Source organism: Drosophila mojavensis, unplaced genomic scaffold, assembly GCF_018153725.1.
Source record: "Drosophila mojavensis isolate 15081-1352.22 unplaced genomic scaffold, ASM1815372v1 contig_81, whole genome shotgun sequence".
In the NCBI taxonomy this organism is placed as follows: domain Eukaryota; kingdom Metazoa; phylum Arthropoda; class Insecta; order Diptera; family Drosophilidae; genus Drosophila; species Drosophila mojavensis.
In genome coordinates, this window is record NW_025318907.1 from 1,996,340 (window position 1) to 2,017,661 (window position 21,322).

At 36.6% G+C, this 21,322-nt stretch overlaps 1 protein-coding gene across 1 annotated transcript in view; it reads right to left on the reverse strand.

Moving 5' to 3' along the window:
• The window catches only part of LOC6580482 (hemicentin-1), a 206,323-nt gene that overhangs the window by 148,211 nt on the left and 36,790 nt on the right, over window positions 1–21,322 (reverse strand). The window contains exon 2 of the mRNA XM_002006284.4: window positions 6,398–6,542. Coding sequence (XP_002006320.2) covers window positions 6,398–6,455 — 58 coding nt within the window. The 5' untranslated portion in view covers window positions 6,456–6,542. The remainder of the gene's footprint in view (window positions 1–6,397; window positions 6,543–21,322) is intronic.

Here is a 21,322-nt window from a genome sequence, read left to right on the forward strand (position 1 = left end):
TATTAAATATAATAACATTCCAAATATATAATAATCAAATGAGAATATAAATATATATAATTTATATATAATAATAAATATATGTAGAAGAAAATATTTATATATGAAATATATTTATTATATTATATATGTATAAATATAAATATAAATATTTAAAGCTCTTCCTTAAGTAATTCATTCTTAAAATTATTAAATGTTGTATAGTTTTAAATGTCTATAAACAATTTACTAAATTATGCCCAGCTCAGTAATTTATATATATGTATATAAATCATAAATTTCCGTCAAATTTCAGCTCATTTAACTGCAGTTGTGCACAAACTTTGCCGACCCACTGTTATGATAGCTTAAGCATTCAGTCGCCTTCATTTGGCGTTTTCGCTTACAAAAGCCCAAAGGCGTCAGCTGGTAACGACCCGACAGCGAAGCAGAAGACCAAACAGAAGAAGAAGAAGATGAAGAAGAGGAGAGCAACAACAATTACAAATGTTGGTGTCTGCCATGAAAGGAGGAGCCGCCTGAAAAGCGTTTGACTTTGGCTGCGTCGTGAACGTTGTGCTTTGCATACAACTGTAAGCCCGAGAGCTGCAGCGGCAACTGCTTTTGGCCTTTACACCTTTCGTTTTGGCCTGTTTGCCGTGCCGGACCATGTTTCAAAACGCTTTTCAAGTGCCGGCCGCATTAATCTCAGGTGTGCAATTTAGTGTGCGGCCAATTTTTTTGTTTGTCGGTCTAGCCAGGCCGGAAGCCGGCAGCCGTTAGCCGGCAGACGTTAGACGAGAGAAAGCCCAAAGCTTCGTGTTGACCACACGGTGTTGCACGTTGTATGGTGACCCCTCACACACACTCGCACAATTCACACACACACCCAGCCACACTCGTACGAGTGCAAGTGAAAACGTTGGGAAATTTAAAGCGGAAGTGCGCGTTTTATGCCCTTTTTGGCTTTTATTGTTAGCTGCGTTTCCGCTCTTAGCATTTTTGGCACAATGCACGCCCTGCCACGCCTTACCTTTTACATTTCCGCTTCCGAAATGCGCGCGACTCTTTAAACTTTATGAAACTGCATTTGCTTTAAGAGCTTCGCAAACTTCCCAACACAGCCGCTCAACTTTTGTTCCACATTTGCTATGCCATGTTAAACAGCAATGAGAGAAGTTAACGAAAAAAAAAACAAAAACGACAACAACAACAACAAAAAACTAGCTGCAATTGGAGAAAACGAAATCGAAGAGCTGGGCGCAGGCAATGCTCCAACTGTGGACAGCAAAATGGCGATGGCCATAATTTCTGCCATACGACAAAGGCGCTCAACAAAAATAGAACGAAAGGAGAAAGAGACAGAGAGAGAAGGAGAGAGAGAGAGAGAGAGAGAGAGAGCACACAACACGAAAACTTTTGATAATTGCATTCTGCAAGCGGCTTCGACTTGAAGCGGCCAACATAATAAACTCCGCGACGAAACGGACGTCGGTGGGCAGCAGCGGAAGTCCATGAAGTAGACCTAACCCCAAAAGTATCTACAGTCTGTGAAGCTTTTGGCGCTGCATCAACACCAGACAACAAGACAATCAGCGGCGTCTGTGAGCCACATAAAATAACCGAAAAGTAATTCGCCACCAAAGTAAACTTGAGCACACAAAAGTCGAGTTTTAAAATAAACTTGCTGCAAACTGTATTTTTCTTATGAAAAGGGTAGTCCTGCGGGAGGGAGGTGGGAGGAGGAAACCGGTCCGAAGTCGTAACACTCGAGGCACAAAAGGCGCATTTTATATAAAAGAAAAGTGGCTAACTAAGTCGACGACTACGTTCAGCGTTCCACGTTCCAAGTTGCAAGTTGCAAGTTGCACGTTGCACGTTGCACGTTGCAGCTGTAGTTGCTGCTGAGTGGCCTCAGCTCAAGAGTCATCTATGACCGGTCGCAACTGGTCGCACCACCACCAGCCCTAGCCCACCGACGCATGCCGGGAACCGCGCTGCGGTTCTCTTGTTGATTGCACCATCCGAACGAGCCAGCCTCAGCGAACCGCTGAGTGAGCACAAAATTGAGTGGAGGAGTCCACTTGAAAGCTGAAATTTAAGCTGATTTCGTTTGGAATTTTGTTTCTGATGCCGTCTCCCACCCACAAGTGGCAAAGTGTTGCCTACTTTCACAAGAGACGACATTGTTCGAAAAGAGTTTCACATCTCCCATAGATAGATGGATAGATAGATAGCTGTGTAGATGGATAAATAGGGTGACATTCTGCAACTGATGAGCATAGTTATTAAAGTTGAAAAGAAAACTACAAACTCGCATTAAATATAAAGAGCAGTCATCGGAATGAAAAGAGAGCTGCGATGCCAAAGCGAACAGAGATAAAAGACAGACACATTTTTTCAAGTCTAGTAACTATACTCCTTCGATACAGCAAAGGACTTCAAAGGACAATCGAGTATTATTAAAATATTAAATGAGTATTTTATATAAATATTGAAAAACTGCACAGGTATATTATAATTTATATAAGAAAACATGCCCATTCCCCAACTTAAATGTAGATAAGCGATTATCCTTACCATTTACAGCTTGTTCTCCTTGTTGTGGGTCAATGTAAATGCGAATGCGAATGACAGCGGATGATGACAGTCCAATAATATGACTAAGCACACCCTACGCACCACTTTATTAGAGCTGAAATATGCTTCATGGCTCTTGTTGCTGTCGCATTTAAGTATGCAGCACATTTCGCTTAGCCGGGCCATCGAGATGGTATCGGGAGTGTTTAGTATGGCGAACACGTAGCGAACGCACATTCAGCTTAAATACATGGATAAAATGTTGGACATTAAGCCCAAGGGAGAGCAAGCAGATATTCTATGATATAGCCAAGGTAGCACAAGATATATATATATATATACATATACATATATATATATATGTATATCAATGTAAACCGAAAATAGCAAAGCGAACATTTTATTAAAAATTTGCTGACAAATTTTACGCTTAACTTGGCTTTAGCAATAATAAAAAATAAAAAAGAATAATAATAATATAACTAAAATTGAAATTGAAATTGAAATTCTTTAAAGCTGAAAATTTTCGCTCACATGAAACGGGATTGCTTTAGCTTAAGCTAAAGCTGCCAGTGCAACGACTGCTGGCTGCAGGACACCGGGACGACGGGACGACGGGACGCCAGGACTGGAGCAGTCTGTGTGTGTTGGTGGGCAAACATTTTTATGCAAAAATGTTTTGCATGTCACTACCGAACGGGCAAGGGGCCGCATGTGTTCCCAGGCTGTGTATTTGCCGCAGACTTTTGCATGCATAACAAGTCAGCGCACGACGTCGGAGCAGGCGGACGAGCGAGCAAACAGTGTAAAAAAAAAAAGAAAAACACACACACACACACACACAGTGGCAGACAACGGGTTGAAGTGTGAGGGAACTGTGGGCTGGTGCAGAGGAAAAGGCAACGCCGTCAGCGCACAGGAAACGCATACAAAACTTTAGCGGGCGTCCCGGCGCATTTCGTAATCTTTGCAAATAAACGCGTGAAATTCCAAGGCGCACCGCAGTGGAACATGTGCTGCAACAAAGGGGCGTTGGTTAGCGCGGTGTTGGCGGTACACTGGAGGGGCTGGCTTGGCTTCAGTAGGTGCCAGCCGGTCGGCATGGGACGTGGCAGCGTTGCGTTGCCGCCATTCGGTCGACATGTGCCGCGCCATTTTGGCACACAGCTCACACGCGAAATTGCGCATTCAGATTAAAATTCTTGAACGCGCATTTCCGTTTCCGTTTTCTGCGTAGAGTAGTCGGATATGCCGAGCATTTTCCTTGCCAGCACCGCTCGTTACACGCTTCTGACTTTTGCTCTGACATGCATGGCTACTGTGGCCACTTCTTTTTATATATATATATATATATATATATATATTTTTTTTTTTTTTTTTTGAATGGGTGTTGCGGTTCAACGCAACCTTGAAGTGACCCCAGAGCAGATAAACCTGCATGACATTTGGTTTCTGAGCGAGGCAATCAACTGACAAAGCGATTGCTCACGAATTTATTTGATGTTTATATTTTCTAGGGGTTTGTGAAATGCAACTGTAATTTATATGATTAATTAGTTTGAAATGCATTATTTATTTTATTATTATTTACTTTATTTACTTATAATAATGTTATAATTATATGTGATAAGTTAAGCTTTCTTATTGCGTTTTATGAACAGGCTTTCCTTTTTAAAATATTAATATAAATAACAAAAATTAATAATTCGGCAATTTTTAGTGTTATCTACTTATCGTTGGATTTTAAACTTTTTTAAAACTTTAATTCCATCAGGAAATTATTTTAGGTAGTTATGTTAAAGTTTAATAAATTTTAATAAACACACAAATGTTTAATAAAATAAAAGTGTGGTCTTAAAGAATCTTTCTTGACTCCAAATTGGGTAAATACTAACAGAAAGCATTCAATGAATTATATCATGTCCAGTGTTCAATTTAGGCAAAGAATCTTTAGCCTTCATAGTTTACGGCTCAACCAAAATGTCAAATAAATAAATTACTACTAATATGAAGTCAATGATTTTCTAAAAGCTTTCTGCTTTTTTTAAGGCAAATAAATGCTTCAGAATCTGCACTAATATTTTTACGATAATCTTGTGTTTAGTATGTATTTAATTAATGAATTCTGTCTGTATAATTTAGTCGAAGGACGTTCCAAACGATCGATGTTCGTTACTTAGCAAATTGTCAACACTATCTGCAAAGTTATACATTGGGAAAAACAAATACTCGGAGAACGAAAGCTTCGGCTCTTCAAACAGTTCGTTCGTTGATCTCCGACCCTTCGGTAGAGTTAAATTAAGCAAAAACTCTCTTGAATATATAATAGTATTGTGTTCTCTAAATAGATCAAAGCGTACGTGGACTGAGCGTGTGATTTTGTATACGACGCTGTAAACTACTTTTTATGACTTTTTGAGTTCTTCGCTCACTTACTAAGATTTATTGTGTGAGCATCAATCGCAACCCTCTCTACATGATGTTCGTTAATAGAGTGCAGCACGAATAGATCGACTCAAAGCCTTCAGAAGAAAACAGAAGCGAAAAGACCCAAGGTTTCTCGTTCAGAAGCAGAGGGAGCTAATTTTTATTCTGTAATAATTTTTATTGCGTAAGTAATCATACGCTCAACAATTATTTATAAGCTGAATTTGTTTACATAAAATTAATTAGATCATGTGTATATTTAATTTAATAAATCAATTGTAGTCAGTTGTCTATTTCATTTCTGCTATAACCGAAAATCAACAAATTGCAATTCTGCATCAGTTTTAATACGTTAGTCACATAAATATTGGGATATATTTCAATTAAAATACTAACATTCAGTTTTATTTACTAATCAAATTTAGAAAGTATTACATCGATATTTTGAAAATTTATTATTGAAAATTGTAAATAAAATGAATTTCATTTTGTAATATCGTAAGCCACAGTTTCGCCAGTTAATATGCCCAATTTTTATCAACAAATCGCAGAAAACTAACAAACATGTTTGATATTTGATTTACTGGCCTATTTACAGTTGTTATGCATTATTTAATTTTATTATTTTGTAGGATGCAATAAAAACTAAAGAGCTATTGTATGAACAATTTAAAGCGCATTTCTAGAGCTTAGCCGTGATTTGACAGAGGTCTTTAATAAATATTTGAGCAGTGCCTTCACAGCGTAGCTGAGATTTTGTTGGCAGGCATGGCCGTATGAGTAATATGGCCTGCCTAATGGCATATCACTCATACGCCTCATTGCATTAAAGAGCAAAGCGCAAGTTGCTTGCTATGCAGAACCTGTCCTGGTTATCCTATTGGAGCTCAGGCCTTCAAGCCAGCACACACACACACACATACACTCGCACACGCTTTATTTGGCCAGCAAACGCTCAGGGTCAGGCCGCTGGCCCCAACCGTATTGCGTCTTTCTTTCGCTCCCGAAACTCGGATGCCCCAAAACGCACATCAAATAAAAGAAATGGCTTTGTTTGCTGCTTGTGGCATAGAATATCAAGCTGATAAGGGCCAGCAGAAACAGACTCGGCCAGCGACTCTAAAGACAGCCGACTCAAGCTGCCAGTAGCTGAGTTTTGGATGGCGGATAGGGAAGGGGTGGCGTCGGGCCATTGGTGGGGATTTGAAGGCGTTGTGTGTGCTGGCGCATAAATAATGTGACCTGCCGGACTGCGATTATCTGTGAACTATTTTTCACACGTTGCTGGCATACAAAATGGAGCATTCGTTTTCAACAAAGGCAATGCGGCAAATATATGAGCTGGCTGGCTTAGTGGGGCCACTTGCCGCATTAATTTGGTCATGTCTTATTGAGAGTTTGCTCTACTTACATTGTACTAAAATAATGAACAATAATATCCAGAGGCGTCGATCGAATGTCGGTCTCATGACTTCATCACTTCTCCAAACTGTGTCCAATGTATTTAACCTGCCGATGCGCTTCAACTTTCCGCTCACTGCCACATGTGTGAGGACCTGCAATAATAAATGAGAGCACAAATACGCATGATTAATGGTTAGGTTCTGCTAAAAATATTTAAGCCAATTAAAACGGACCCAGCCAAATTTCACACACAATAAATCCAACAAACGTTGCCCGGGGCAATCTCCACTCTTTGAGGGTCAACACGAAAAAAGGAAAAACAAAACAAAGCGGAAAAGGAGAAAATTAACAACTGTTTGCACATAAAATTAATTAATTTTGAACAAAAAACTTTGCATTGCATAGCGTTAGGCGGATTAACTACAGGCAGCCGGAGCGACCAGGGCTGCGCCATATAGAGACATCAGACATCAGTGGATTTTCGACAGCATTTTGTCTGCAGTGTTTGAAGTGCAGCGCAAACAAAGCGACAAATGTTACGAGACGAAAGGTGTGCACACTTTTCTCAAACACTGTGCAGCCTGTGTGGGCGTGCCTCACTAGAGTGCATGTGTGTGTGTGTGTGTGTGCTACACAAGGCAAACAAAATTAGCAGCAAAGCTGACGTAGATTTTAACGAATTGACGTTGTTTCGTTGTCCCCGTCGATCCGGCTATCCGGTTACCCGGCTACCCGGTTGCCGTGTCCCATCTCCGGGAATGTGCCTCATAATCCCATCGTCCACAATTAAGTTGTCTGCCACTGCCGATGGCTTAGTTATGAATGTGCCCGGCTATCCGCTGAAACGGCTAGAGCTTGAATTATGCAAGATGCAGCGCTGCCCGCTCGCACACGGCAACTGATTGGACTAAGTCAGAGTCGGACGTAAGATTGTACAACTTGTTCATGATTGAGCAAATCTGTTGTCCAACAACAACAGCTGCATAGCAGTAGCTGGTAAATAGTTTTCAAGCCACACAGTGACATGCATTCTTGGAAGCAATAACTACTTAATTACGGGTCTCTACTTCACTTCTAGGGAAAATTTACTTCATGCAGCAACAAGTTGTTGATATCGTAAAACATTCCTTTTACAATTATGTTTAATTAAATTTTAGATAATAATTTAGAGCTAATCGAATATCAAGAAGGACACATTGCTAAGCAGGAAATTGTTTTGTGGCTCTGAGTCTCTTATTAAATATCGATGGAGGACCCAATACCAGTGCTTAGACTTTAAGTTAACCGTTATTGTATATTAATTATAAATTCTAATAAATAAATGAATATTTTTAAATGGTATATTTAATTTTTTTTTTTTTTTCAATATATTTTTAATGTTTTAAATCTAATTCTTTAAATCTATTTTAATTTTGATATATATTTTTAAAGCTATTTTTTTAAAAATAAAATTCTTAAAGTTTATTATTTTTTTCTTCTATTTAAAAAGTATACGAATTATGTATAGATTCCGCATTTGATATTATTATGAAATTATTAAAATTATTAAAATTTCTATTTAAAGAACTGTAAACAACTTTTATTAAATTAATTTCAAAATAAAAAAATTAAAATGTTAAACTTAATTATTTTTCCCATTTATGCCAATTACTTGCTATACGTTTTATATTATACCTTTTTTTTTTCATTTTCTTTTTTTTTTTCTTTTTTACTTTGTTTTTTTTTCCCCCTTGCTTTTTCGCTTCAGTCTAGTCTCAAACCCTAATTGATTTTATGACATTGTATTTAAATTAGTGTCCATTATAATTTATAATATTTTTGTTTGTATTCATTTTTGTTTTCCAATCAATCTAATTGGCGAATCAAATTGAGTTTGTAGTAAATTATGTGATTAGACATATTAAAAAAAAAATATAATAAAATTTAAAAAAAAAAGAAAAAAGTTAATTAAAATTTAGACCTCAGTCTATAGTTGTATTTTTCTCATTAAATTGCAGTTCATCATAATTGATATTTACTTTACTGAGTTTTTTTCCAATTTGTGTTAAAGTGAGTAAAAAGTCTTTTAGCCCATTTGGGCTCTATGAAAATTGCATTAGCAGCAACTTGGCCAAATGTGAACGAATTTAGTTTTGGGAAAAGCACAAATAAGTGACATACTTGCAACTATTTGGTGTCATGTTCGACATTTAGTTAGCTGCTGAAGCCAACATTTTGTAATGCAACCAATGCCAGACGACAATCGACAGCCGGCAGTAACAACAACGTGGTCGTTCGGCAAACATATCACGCGATCAATTTGTCAAACAAGCAACAATAGCAGCTGCTGCTGCTGCTGCTGCTGCTGGTAGAACAACAGCCCAGCATAAATGAACTAAGCAGTGCATTGATGAACGCACTGACAAACTGAACAAATGAGCGAATGAATGGACAGAGAGACGAAAACAACAATTGTGGCCAAGCCAAATTGACAGAAACAGCGACGGCATTTGACGCACACCATCAATATGTGACTCTGACTATGGCTATGTGTGTGTGTGTGTGTGTGTGTCAGTGTTGCTGTTATTGTTGTTCTTTTTTGGCTTTTGACATGTCACACAGCTGTCATTATGCAAGACGAAACCCTCGCAAACAAGGCCAACGAAGTAACTATTACATGGCAATTGTTTGTTGGCTGAACAGACTTTGAAACCAGTTGGGTTGGAAAAGGGACACAGTGTGTGTGTGTACTTGTGTGTGTGTGCTTGTGTGTGTGTGTGTAAAATGAGCTAAAAGTTTAGATATGCCTTCGTATATAAATCAAACACATGGCACAGGCCCGAACACCGTCCCAGGCACTGGCCATTAGCGGCAGGTGTTGTTGTTTAAGGCCAACTGCACAAACGGCAGCAAGTCGCCGCATTTTTCTCACGTCTTTGGGACAAGCTGTTGGCAAATACTAAAAACCGCCTGGCCATTTTATTTATGGCCGAAATGTGAAGTCTGTTTGTTTATTGGCTTTGAAAAGTGTGTGGAAGAAAAGCTTACAAAAAAAAAAAAAAAAAAAAAAAAAAAAAACCAACACCAGATTTTAAAACAAATCCCAGCTTTGGTTACCTACAAGTATTTTTGCTCTATATACATATATGATATATTTATGTGTGTGTTAAATAAATAATATAAATCCCATCAAGGCTGGCCCACTTGCCAGGCACACAAATTGTTTAAAACAAACCAATTATGGCAGCTTACGAGCCTTGCTATCCATTTCGAAATTAACCGTAAAGCGCACAATTTATAACAAAAACCTCAATTAAAATAAAAGCCTGCAACACTAAGCGAAAGATTTTAAAAGAATATGTATCTAACATATACAAACACATGAATGAATATGTGTGCATATAAACCTTATGAAATTTATTTCATAATATCCACAATAAACAACAATGGCAACAACAACAACAAAAAATCTGCAAAATTTAATTGCCGCAATTTTAAAGCCACAAGCGACTGGCAACAACAGCCAGAATATATCTATATAAACACAAGCATGCAACATCACAATAATCACAATGCTCATCATCATCGCATCATCATCATCGTCATCCTGATGATGATGAGGCAATGCAACCAATGCATAAACAATAAATGCCAATGGTATGTAAATTTTTGCCAATTTACCGCAACAATGCAAAACTATCTGAGCTAGTCAAGTGGGCTGCAACTGGGCGTGGCATGCTCATGCATTCTGTGCTTCTGCATGTGTGCGTGTGTGTGTGAATTTTGTGTAACGTTGTAAAGCTGCAAATGTGTTACACACGAATATTTTTTGGTTAACCACCAAATAGCAAAAGGTTTGCGCATGCAAGGGGCATTGGTTGGGTTGGAGAGCGCAAACAGTTGGCAGACAAATTAAATTTACATGAAACTCGTAAAAGTCGCTGGCAATGGAAAAACAATGAAAATCAATGCTGGGTGGAATATAAGCATATAAGACTAATAGATATCCTGTATACTAAAAATTCTTTAAATTATATTAGTTGAAAATAAAAATAAAAAAAGAGAAACAAATAAAATTAAATTAAAAAATAAATAAATAAAATAAAATAAAATATAAATATAAAAAAAAACATACAAAAAAATAAAATAAATAATAATAATAATAATAATAATAATTATATTTTTGTGATGATGTAATTCTGAATAAAATTAATTTCTTTATGTAAAAAATATTTAACAAATAAAAAATAAATAAATTAAAATATTAAATTGATACATATATTCATATTCATATCATAAGATAAGAAAGTACTACAAAACATAGATCAACTAAAAATATGTTAAACATAAAATGTACAATATTTTAGCATCAGTAAATTTTAACTAAACTAATTACATTCCTTTTAATTATACTTGAAAATTATAATCATCTTAGAGTTGAATAATTCAGGAACAAATACGACTTTCGCTAGCACAAGTTTAAATAAAAAATCAATAAAAATAAAAATATATATAATAATTATTTTTTAAAGTAAAAAATATTGTACAGATTCTGCACTTCATAATATTAAATAACAAAATAATAATTATCTTTTTCCCACTTAAAATCTTGCACCTTTCCTACTTAAATCAGCATAGCTACTCAACTTATTTTACCATAGAGGAGTATATTACTTGATTTTACAACGTTGTACTTGTCTGCTGCCGTAGCTTTCAATTAACAGTTGAACAAAAAATGAGAAAAAAAAAAAAAATCAAAATAAAAACATTTCGAGTGCTGTTAAATTTCAATGTGAGTTCATCTGTCGCTTTAATTTGCATCGCCTACTACTTATTGGCGCCCGCCAATTGCTTTATCATACAGTGGCTGAGAGCTGGCGGTGTACACGAATCGCTGATTCTATAGCCTGCAGAGATGTTATTCGACGGCGGTTGCCCCACTGATTGTGCAAATGAAATGGATGAGATGCACAACAACAGAAAATTGACCAAAAGAGAGCTGAACATTTTTGCACTGCATATATTAAGGCGCTGCGACAGCTACTTTAATTGCGCGTAATCCATTTTTATTATTACTTTTTTGTTTTTTTGGTTTGGCTTAATTAAAATTTATGTTATTATTTGCTTTTAATTTCATAAATTTTAATTGCTCAGCTTTTCGAACTAATGCAGCGTGTCCTAATTTATATATTGACGCCAAAAATCGAGCGGCATGATTGACAACAAGCTGCTATAGTTTGATAAAACATATAGATTTAAATTTAAATTAAGCTTTTAAATATATCTATTATATAATTATAATTGTTGCAAGAGTCAAAAAAAATATAGATTTACTAGTTCATCAAATTAAAAAGTAAAATTAATGATAATAAAAATAAAAAAATATATAAAAATAAAAAAAATGTTTGTAATAATTATAAAAAAAAAATTAATTAAAAAAAAAAATAATAATAATAATCAATAATTATAATTTTTTTTTTTTTTTTTTTGCAGCTTTTGTCTTAAACTCTATTGCGAATAATTAATTAATATAATAATAATAATCATAAAATATAAAAACGAACTTTAAATACTTAATTAACTGTCGTTTACCTATTAGCTTATATTTAACTCTTAGTTGGCAAAGTCTTCACTTTCACTTGAATTATTTAACGGCTCTTTAATAACCTTTGAAACTAAGCCAAACTAATTGTACTTTGGTGCTAGAGCTTTGCCAAAACTGACACCTATAACCGGCTCTATTTCAATGACAGGCGCTATGGGAAAACAATGCCCCTTGGCATTGGGGGCACCTTAATCAAAGGCAACACTAAGCTGTGGCCGTGGCTACCAACGAGTGCTGAAGTTATAGTCGAAGCAGGAGAACTAGAAGAAGCAGCCAACATCAACGGCAACCGTAGAGGGCCAGCAAACCAGAAACTGAAGCAGGCAAAGAGCCAGGGCAACAAATGTAAAGTTAAACAACTTCGACACTGTTGCCAGAGTTCATTGTTTCGGCATGCGGGCACTGGATGTGGATGGAGCACGGGTGCTGGGGGGTGAAGGGGGAGCAGACACACAGTATTGCAACAGCAACACCATAACCCAGCGGCACTATCACAATTTCCACATCGACGCGCTGCGCGTCTGCCGATCGGCACTTTAAGCAACATTTTTCTTTGTCTTTTGCATGCGCTGCCTGCCGCATACGTATAACAAACGGGGTGGCGATACGCCAGCTGCCGCCCCGCCCAAATTGCCCACACATGACTTATGTGGCAGGGTGCGAAACAAATGTGAAAGCACAAAAGTCAACATATTGAATAATGATTGGGTAGTGAAAGACTTTCACCCACTTTCACCCAGCATTGACTTGGCTAGAAGAGCAGCTCAGAATGGGAATAAAGATGGGGATAGACACAGTCACGCAAGCAGAACACTCGATGCCTTCGCTCATCTGCTCAATTCGGAGCTGTTGCTCTACCCTGTATTGATTCATTCATTACACTTGATTAAAGGTCGTTAATTAAAATGATTTAAGATTAAGATTTATATTGAAAATATGTTAATAGTATCAAATATATATTTGGTATAAGTATTATTATTTTTAAATATTTTTAAGGCTCTCGTAGATAAAAAAATAATAATAATTATGCAAAAATATTTACTTTAATATTAAACAATAACTTTGGTTATCAAATACATAATATTTATATATTTATAAAAAAAAAAAAATAATAATAATAATAATTTTAAAATGTATATGATTTAATTACTTTTTTTTATATATTTATAAAAAATATATTTAATATAATTTATTTATTTATTTTCTGTTCAATATTTACCAAAAATTCAATTGGCCCTATTTTTATTAAACACTGACTATATTTAATATTTTTATTATAATTCCTATCAACAATTTCATAATTAATCAGTCCCTTATTGACTTATTTAACAGGGTATACCTTAATTGAGTACACCCAATCTATTTAACTCGCTTATCGACTTTTCAGTGTTTCTTTGCTTTGCTATTCTTTTTTCGTCTACGATAAATTTTGAGTCTTGCTGAAAATACTGCAAAAATTAATGATGCGCCTTTTTTATTGTTTCCGCTGAGTCCCCAATCGACAGGCCCCCAACACGCGCACACAAGCAAACAATACAGCAACAAGGAGTAGTATAAGGGGCAGAAACCTTAACATTGCTGCTGCTTTTTATGCGATTTGCGTTTTGTGATAAATTTTAATCGAATTTCACTTTTGTTGCCGCTCGTGCGCAGCTCCCATGACATTTACAGCCCACGCCCATGCAGCCCCTTCCAGCCCTGTGTGTGTGTGTCTGTCTTTTCCATCCGTTGTCATGTGTGTGTGTGTGTGTATGTGTGTGTCATGTGTTTTTTGTGCGCTTTTATTGAAGCCGATAAGCATGTCCGATAAATACTTTCGTTGTAATTGATTGATATTCGAAGCGGCAACATTCGCTTTCGCTACTCGATACATATATATATATTTTTTCTCTTTCTTTTTCTTTCTCTCTCTCTTGTTCTGTTGGCGAAATGGGATTTGTGATTAATTGGGTTGGCCTTTTAATCTAAAACAAATTGAAAATGGCGCATTAAAGCATTCCATTCAGATGAATGCCGCTGCGGTCCATTCAGCTGCCAAATGGCCAAGTCAAGGCTCGCTTTGGCTTGCAACTCAAGTCTACAGAAACACAGCCAAGACAATGAAAACTCGCAGCTGGCAACTGGCGACTGGCGACTGGCGACTGGCAGGTTGCCATTTGGGTTACCTGGAAGCCACAACATGTACGCCAGCTGCAGTCACCCGCTAGCTGAAGCCAAAGAAACGCCAAAACAATCAAGCGGCAAAGTCAACACGACTAGTTGACTCACAGCCCAAACCCAAACAGACTAAAGACCAAAAGAGAGCCCTGACTTTGTTCTAAGCATGCTTGTTTGAAGCACCAGCATAACAACAATAAGCTTTAAAAGTACGTAAGAGCTTTCAGTTTAATTAATGGCACGCAGTGAATTCAACTATAGTTTAGACAGTCGAATCAAATAATAAACAAATTAACTAGATTTATGTCCTTGACATTCATTGAACATGGCTAAAAACACACTGTAATCATCTTCAAATCATCATCAATCAAATGATCAGAGCTAACTTGGAATTAATGTAGGCCAGGCACAAGCTCTTTTATGGGCTGCTAGAGGGAAGAGTTTCGTGAAGCGAAGCTGGCCGAAATCAAATCAAAAATTCATACTTTAACATTGTGCTCCAATTACTGTAGCAAACAATTTATGCGCACGCCTGTCCGGGTCCGGGGCCAGAGCAATTTTTCAAGCCAAAAACTTTGCCCGGGGGACTGTGAACCCAAACGCTTTTTGTTGTAATGTCATGAAAAATGCATTTTTCAATACACAATAATAATATATGTAGCACAATAAATTGTGAAGCGAAAAAATAACCGATTCGGGGACGGCGGGCCAGAAGAAACTGTTATAAAATTGTTATCGAGTGCATAATAGCAAATGTTGCAAAATAACTTTTGACAAAGTGCACTCAATATCCAGCAATGTGTGCCCGAGTGTGTGTGAGAGAGACAGAGAGAGAGAGAGAGAGAGAGAGAGGGACAGAGAGAAAGGGGTGCTGCGAGCGGAGGGACTCGAGTACAGAATGTGTGCGAGTATCACAATGAAAAATCACAGAATGCGAGGCAAACGCAGAGATGGTTAGAAAAAAATATTACACTGTTCTCTGTTTTATTGGAATACCCTTGCAGAGAGTATGATAATTTTGTAACCAAATTTGCAATGCATGAACAGAGATATTGAAGACTCTATGAACATAGCTCGCAGCGCAACAAATTGCTTAGAGTCCCAAGGCAAGTAGAATGCAAATTCATTTCGCTGTCTATTAAAGAGCTGACTTTCCTTCGATTTTTGATAAAATGTTTGATGAAATTCAGCGTATAAAATGTGATGTAAGGATTCGCTGTATAATATAATAATATAAAAAAATAATAATAATAATAATAATAATTTTTAAAGAAAATAAATACAAAAAATTTTTATTAAATAAAAATAAATAGCAATTCTTTAATTTCGGCCATCAAATTTAATTCTATAATTTTCTTTTTTAATTTTATGCTACACATAATAAAATATAAATTTAAAATTTTTAATTAAATTAGTTTAATAAATATTAAATTATTTGAGGCTAACTAATAGTTTTTTAACTGAATGGCAATCCAAATAATATTAAGCATTTATTATATTGATTAGTATAAATTGTACATATATTAATAACACTACTGCCTGAAGTCCTTTGTCGTCCTGGCTTAAAACTTGTTATTTAGAATTAATTCTTTGTAATAATAAATAATTAAATTAATAATACTAAAAAAATAAAATAAAATAAATTAATAAATATATAAGTAATTAAATAAAATTTAAAAAGCTGATGGCTTAAAGGAAAAATGTATTTTTATATATGAAGCTGCGATTACTTTTCTTAAACAAGTTCAAGAGCAATCCACATATGAAAAATATCATGAAATAGCTCACATCATCTGTATGATTTTTTTTTTTTATTATCATTACTCAACAAAAGTCTTTCTATATCCTGCCAAAGCGAATCAAGCTCATTGAGCACATTCCTTTTTCTGCAAGAGTATTTTTTATTTCCCATTACGACGAACACATTCCGAACATCTTTTTTATTCTTTCATTCTTTTTAATAATGGTCGATGGGGGTGGCTCCGCTGTTCGCATATAAATTGACACAATTCGTGCACTGTGCCATCCGTCCATCACATTGAAAGTCAAGGCGGGCATCCAGCTGCATGATGTGCCCCACAGAACTATGCGTAGCAATGCTCGTGAAGCCACCTCAGTATGTGGTGCAGCAGTGCAGGGTGGCAGCTCATCTTTCTCGATGTTTGACAGACAATATGTCAAAAATGGTTAGCTGTTTAGATTTGTGCGCTGTTTTTGGGGGCTGCGCGACCCAGCGGCATGCGTGGCATTGCATGTTGCAATGCGCCAAATTAAGCTGCCAAGCCAGAGTCAAGGCAAAATACATGCAGCACTATCTTGTAGTTTGCCTTTAAAATGGCAGCATGCGTTGCGAGCTGAGATCTGCGAGCTGCATGTTGCAAGTTGGACATGTAACCAAATTACGGGCAAAAGCGAAGCCCAAAATTGGCAACACATGCTCCACATACGCAAAGCAGCGCGAGCGCCGCAAAATATGCAACAATTTTCATGCGCGGCATGCAAAAAATAAAAGCGAGAGCGAAATACAAAGTGAAATGGATGCACAGGTTGAAGCAATGATGGACTAACGGGTACCCTGGCTAAGGTGAGGACAGGTAAAAAAAAATGCAAAACTGTCGAATTACAAATGCAGAAAAATTATTCATTATGATTTAAAATGTAATAAATAAATAAAAATGAAGCAGATTCTTCACTTCAAAATATTCAAAAATAAAAAATAAAATAAATAAATAAAAAAAAAACAGAATCATAAATATTTAAAAATTAATAAATTATAAAAATATATTATTATTATATATCAAAGAATCTATTATTTATTTATTTATTTTTTTTTTTTATAAATTCATTTATTTTACTTGCATGTATTTGCAGCGAAAAGCAACTTAATTTAAGCAAAAGTCTATTTAAATTTATTTATTTTAGCATAGGAATAGATTATATGGCTTAAATGAATTTTCATTATGAATGAAGAAGAGGTAGAAAATAATATTTAATATTTATCTCTATATCACTGATCTCTCAGAGTTCTCCTCAATATACACAATTCTCCATTTCAGTATACCCCATATTGAACTCATATTTCGAGGCCATAAGGCAAGCAAAGGCATAACAAGCAGCGCAAGAATTTCACTCAAGCATGCGGGCAGCGCGTAGAGCAAAAGCAAAAGCAAAAGCGAAAAAAAATAGAAGTGCTGCATAACTATAGGCGCTGCAAGGCATAGTCTCTGCTCATGGTAGGCATGCCAACAACTTGCAATGGGCATTCCACACAAACCGGCCCCTTTTCCACCTATTACCCGTACAAGGCGACTAAACGTGGCCGCTGCAGGTTGGAGTCTGCAGTTCGTACGCTGTTGCATGCCTGCTTACGGCCGAAACAAAAGCTGCCACATGTGGCACCCGAAAGTTATGCAATGCCACGCCGTAGTTTTTGTTTCCATTCTGTATGTGTGTGTGTGTGTGTGTGTGTGGGCGCCAAATTGTAACTATTAGTTGCACATAGTTTGGCCAGGCGACAAATTCTTGGCCCAGCCACGTGTTACGGCGCGGGGAGCGTGACCGCTGCATGTGTTGACAGGCCGAAAATCGGGTCAGTAGTAAATCAACAACAACAACAACAACAGCAACATCAGCATTCATATATGTACTGAAAAACAATGGCAATCATTGTTATGTAGCTTGTGCAAAAAAATTTATGTTGCATAGTTTTAGGCATTGTTCCGAAATCGCTGATTGCCACATGCTGCATGGCAATGCATTGCTGATTTCAGTCATGGCCATAGAGGGGAAGCAGAGTTTTTGCGGTCGCAAATGGCAAATGATTGATGAACCAAATGTGCAAGTTAATTGTGAGCGATTGAACGCACTGCTAGCGCTTATCATGAGATATTAGTCTGAAAATACAGTTAAAGTGCAGAACTATTTGAAATGGCGAGCAAATGAGTTTGCTTAAAATAAAAATTTGAAAAATTATGATGCACACTGTCGCATAGCCTTGAAAATTTATATTATATTGTTATATTTTAAAGTTTAAAACTTTATGGGGATTTTATATAAGTTTTCCCCCCGTTCTTATGTTAAATTTTAACAAATCAATTTCCATTGTATAAAATATTATATTTTAGTAGAACAGGATAATGTGTTCTGTGTCAAATGTAAAAAATGTTATAGACAATAAGTTGTTTTTTTTTTTTAATATATATTTTGCTATGAAGAAGAAAAGTTCTCAGGTCTATAAATTTTCATTTAACATGAAATGCATTAAATTATCAAGATATTTTTAAAAGAATAATTTTTTGGTTCATTGGAATAGTTTTGAATATAAAAAATATTTATTGAAAATTATGAATAAAAAAAATGGTCAATTTCAAGGCACTAGATAAGTCAAACCATAAAATACTCTCTTTCTTCCAATTTGAAATTTAAGTTTGTCTCCCTTCTCCCCATTAATAAAAACTATACACCTTGGTACCCTATTCAAATTCTTTTTACTTTCATGAGGATAATATGTTTCTCATCTTCAATCATGATATGAGAGTATATGAAAATCATTAAATAGACTAAGTATTATGCAAATAAAATATAAATATAAATCTAGTGTATTTAGCTATTTTTATATTTAGTATATTTAGCTTTTTTATAAGCAACATACAAAATAAATATATATAGAGAAGAATCTAGTATATTTAGCCCTTTCATAAGCAACTTTAAAGACCTTTCGACTTCATTAATTATTCTATTCAGCTTCCTTTCCCTGCAAGTTTTCGATTTCATTTTGCATGCATGTATGTATGCGTGTAATGCCTTCACATTGAGTTTCAGCTCAAGTCGGCAATTGTGTGAAGATTTCGTGCTGGAGAGTTAAATGCTTTACGAAACATGACTCCTTGCGCCATACAGTTAATGGGTTAGCTTAAGCGCTTAACGTGATGCGCCTTAAAGCCTGCAACTTTTGCTGGCAGCTGGCCGAAATGCCATCAGCATCAGCGCTGATATCAGCGCTTCCGCGCACACTTCAGTTCACAATGGGCCGAGCAAGGAGTGAAGAGGAGGGAAGCAGAGAGCCAACCAGTTGGCTGAAGACGATTAATCAATAACCACTCAGCGCTAGAAGCGGGCGTGCGAATGAAGCGAAGCGATTTAATGGGCTCAAAATGATGTGCGTCCAGCGATGGTTCGATGGTTCGATGGTGCGATGGTGCGCTGCTGCGTGCGTGAGTGCATTTAATTTTGTGAGCGACTGTTGGCTACTTTTAGGCGCAGAATATAATGAAAACGAGGCCAAATGCATGACCAGTCGACACTGGCCTGCCCGAGAGTCTGCAACAAGAATTTCGCATTTAGGTTTCGATTAAGTGTGTGTGAGAGTGTGAGCGTGAGAGTGTGAGAGTATGTGTGTGCGAAGTGCTTTGTGTGTGGGGCTACGCTTCGACTGCCTTCACAGTGCACTGTGCACTGTGCATTTTTGGTGCGATTGCGAATGCTCGTGTCATTGAGTGCAATTTCAGGTCAGTTTGCATTTTGTGGGACACTCAATGATGTGCTGCACCATGGCATGGCAGGGCAGAGCATATCAACGCCGCAAACATTTGATTCTTATGGGCGAGGCGAGTCTGTGGCGAGCGAACGACGCGTTCACAAACGGAGCAAACATTGAAAACATTATTGTCGTAATAAATTTTGGTAACAACACGCAAGCTTGGGAAACCAAATAAGCAAACAGCGCAAAGCGCCAAACCGATGAGTTGACCTACCTGAAAGTAGGCAAAGCAAACCCACACACACACACACACACACACAGTGAGAGAGAGAGAGAAAACATACCACACACTCGCACACAATACATAACGGAAGCCACAGAAACTGGCGCCATGAAACATGAACCGCCTTCACCTCGATTGCAAGCGGCTGCTAGCAAAAGTTTGCGTGCCAAATAAACAGATGGCTAGAGTGAGAAAGAGGAAGGCAAGAAGGCAGTGTGCGAGTGGGATAGAGAGACTCGAATGCCAAAAAGTCACTAGCGAAATCAAAAGGTTAACGAGCATATGTATATGTATAGGTATATGTATATATGTGTGTGTGAGTGTGCAAGAGAAGGCTTAAAGAAAGAGACAAATAAAAAGCGAGGCGAGAGCATTGGGCGTGCGGGTGTGTGGGCGTGAGCAACACAACTCCGTCACTTGCATGTCGCGCCAAGCGACAACTAAACGACAAACGTTTAAAAATAAAAAATAAAACATTTCAAACGAATACGCCACAGGAAATTCTATATCATCGCAAATTGTTTATAGCGCAACAAGATGAAAAAGCCGGAATAAAACGCTAAATAAATGTTGTGGCAGCAGCGAGCCGAATACGAAATGCTCTCATATATGGACGAAATATTTGCGGTTGACTGGAGCGGAAATTCTGTGAATGCAAGTAAAATAACGAATAGAATATAGAGAAATTATATAGAAATTTTTGTGAAAATTCTCATTTCTCTTTATACGAAGCCTCTAATAAAAATAATCGAAAGTGGAAATAAATAAATATTCGAGTGAAAGCTTAAGTAAATATTAATTCAATATTTTGTATATAAATATAAATAGGAATATATACAAGATTTTTAACTCATTTAAATATGATTTATAAAAATTTAATTATATATTATATATAAATATTTTAAAATTCACATTTAAATTTGAAATAAAACAAGTAAGAAAGCTCTAGTCGAGACTGCTCGACTACGAGATCCCCTGAACCCTTGGAGCAATAGATATTTCAATACTTTTTCGCGACTTTCAGCTTACACAAGAAACACGCACACACACACACACGCACGTACGCAAACACAGGCATACATACACACACACGCATACAGACACACATACACACACACACGCATACATACACAAACGCATACACACACACACATACACAAACACATACACACACAAGCAACCATGCATAAACACGCATGGGCTGCAGTGTGCGCTTACTATGAGAACTTAATTGTTTAATAACTTTTTTTATGGACGTACGATCTTCATGAAACTTTTAGATTATGATTATAACATGAATATGCATGTAATTGCCAAAGCACAAGTCTCTAGTAGTTGAAATACGCTTTTTACAAAAGTGAGGGTGAGGGGGGTGAATTTAGAGGTGGGGGGGTAAATTTTAACAAAAACCGAAATTGTATAAATTGCA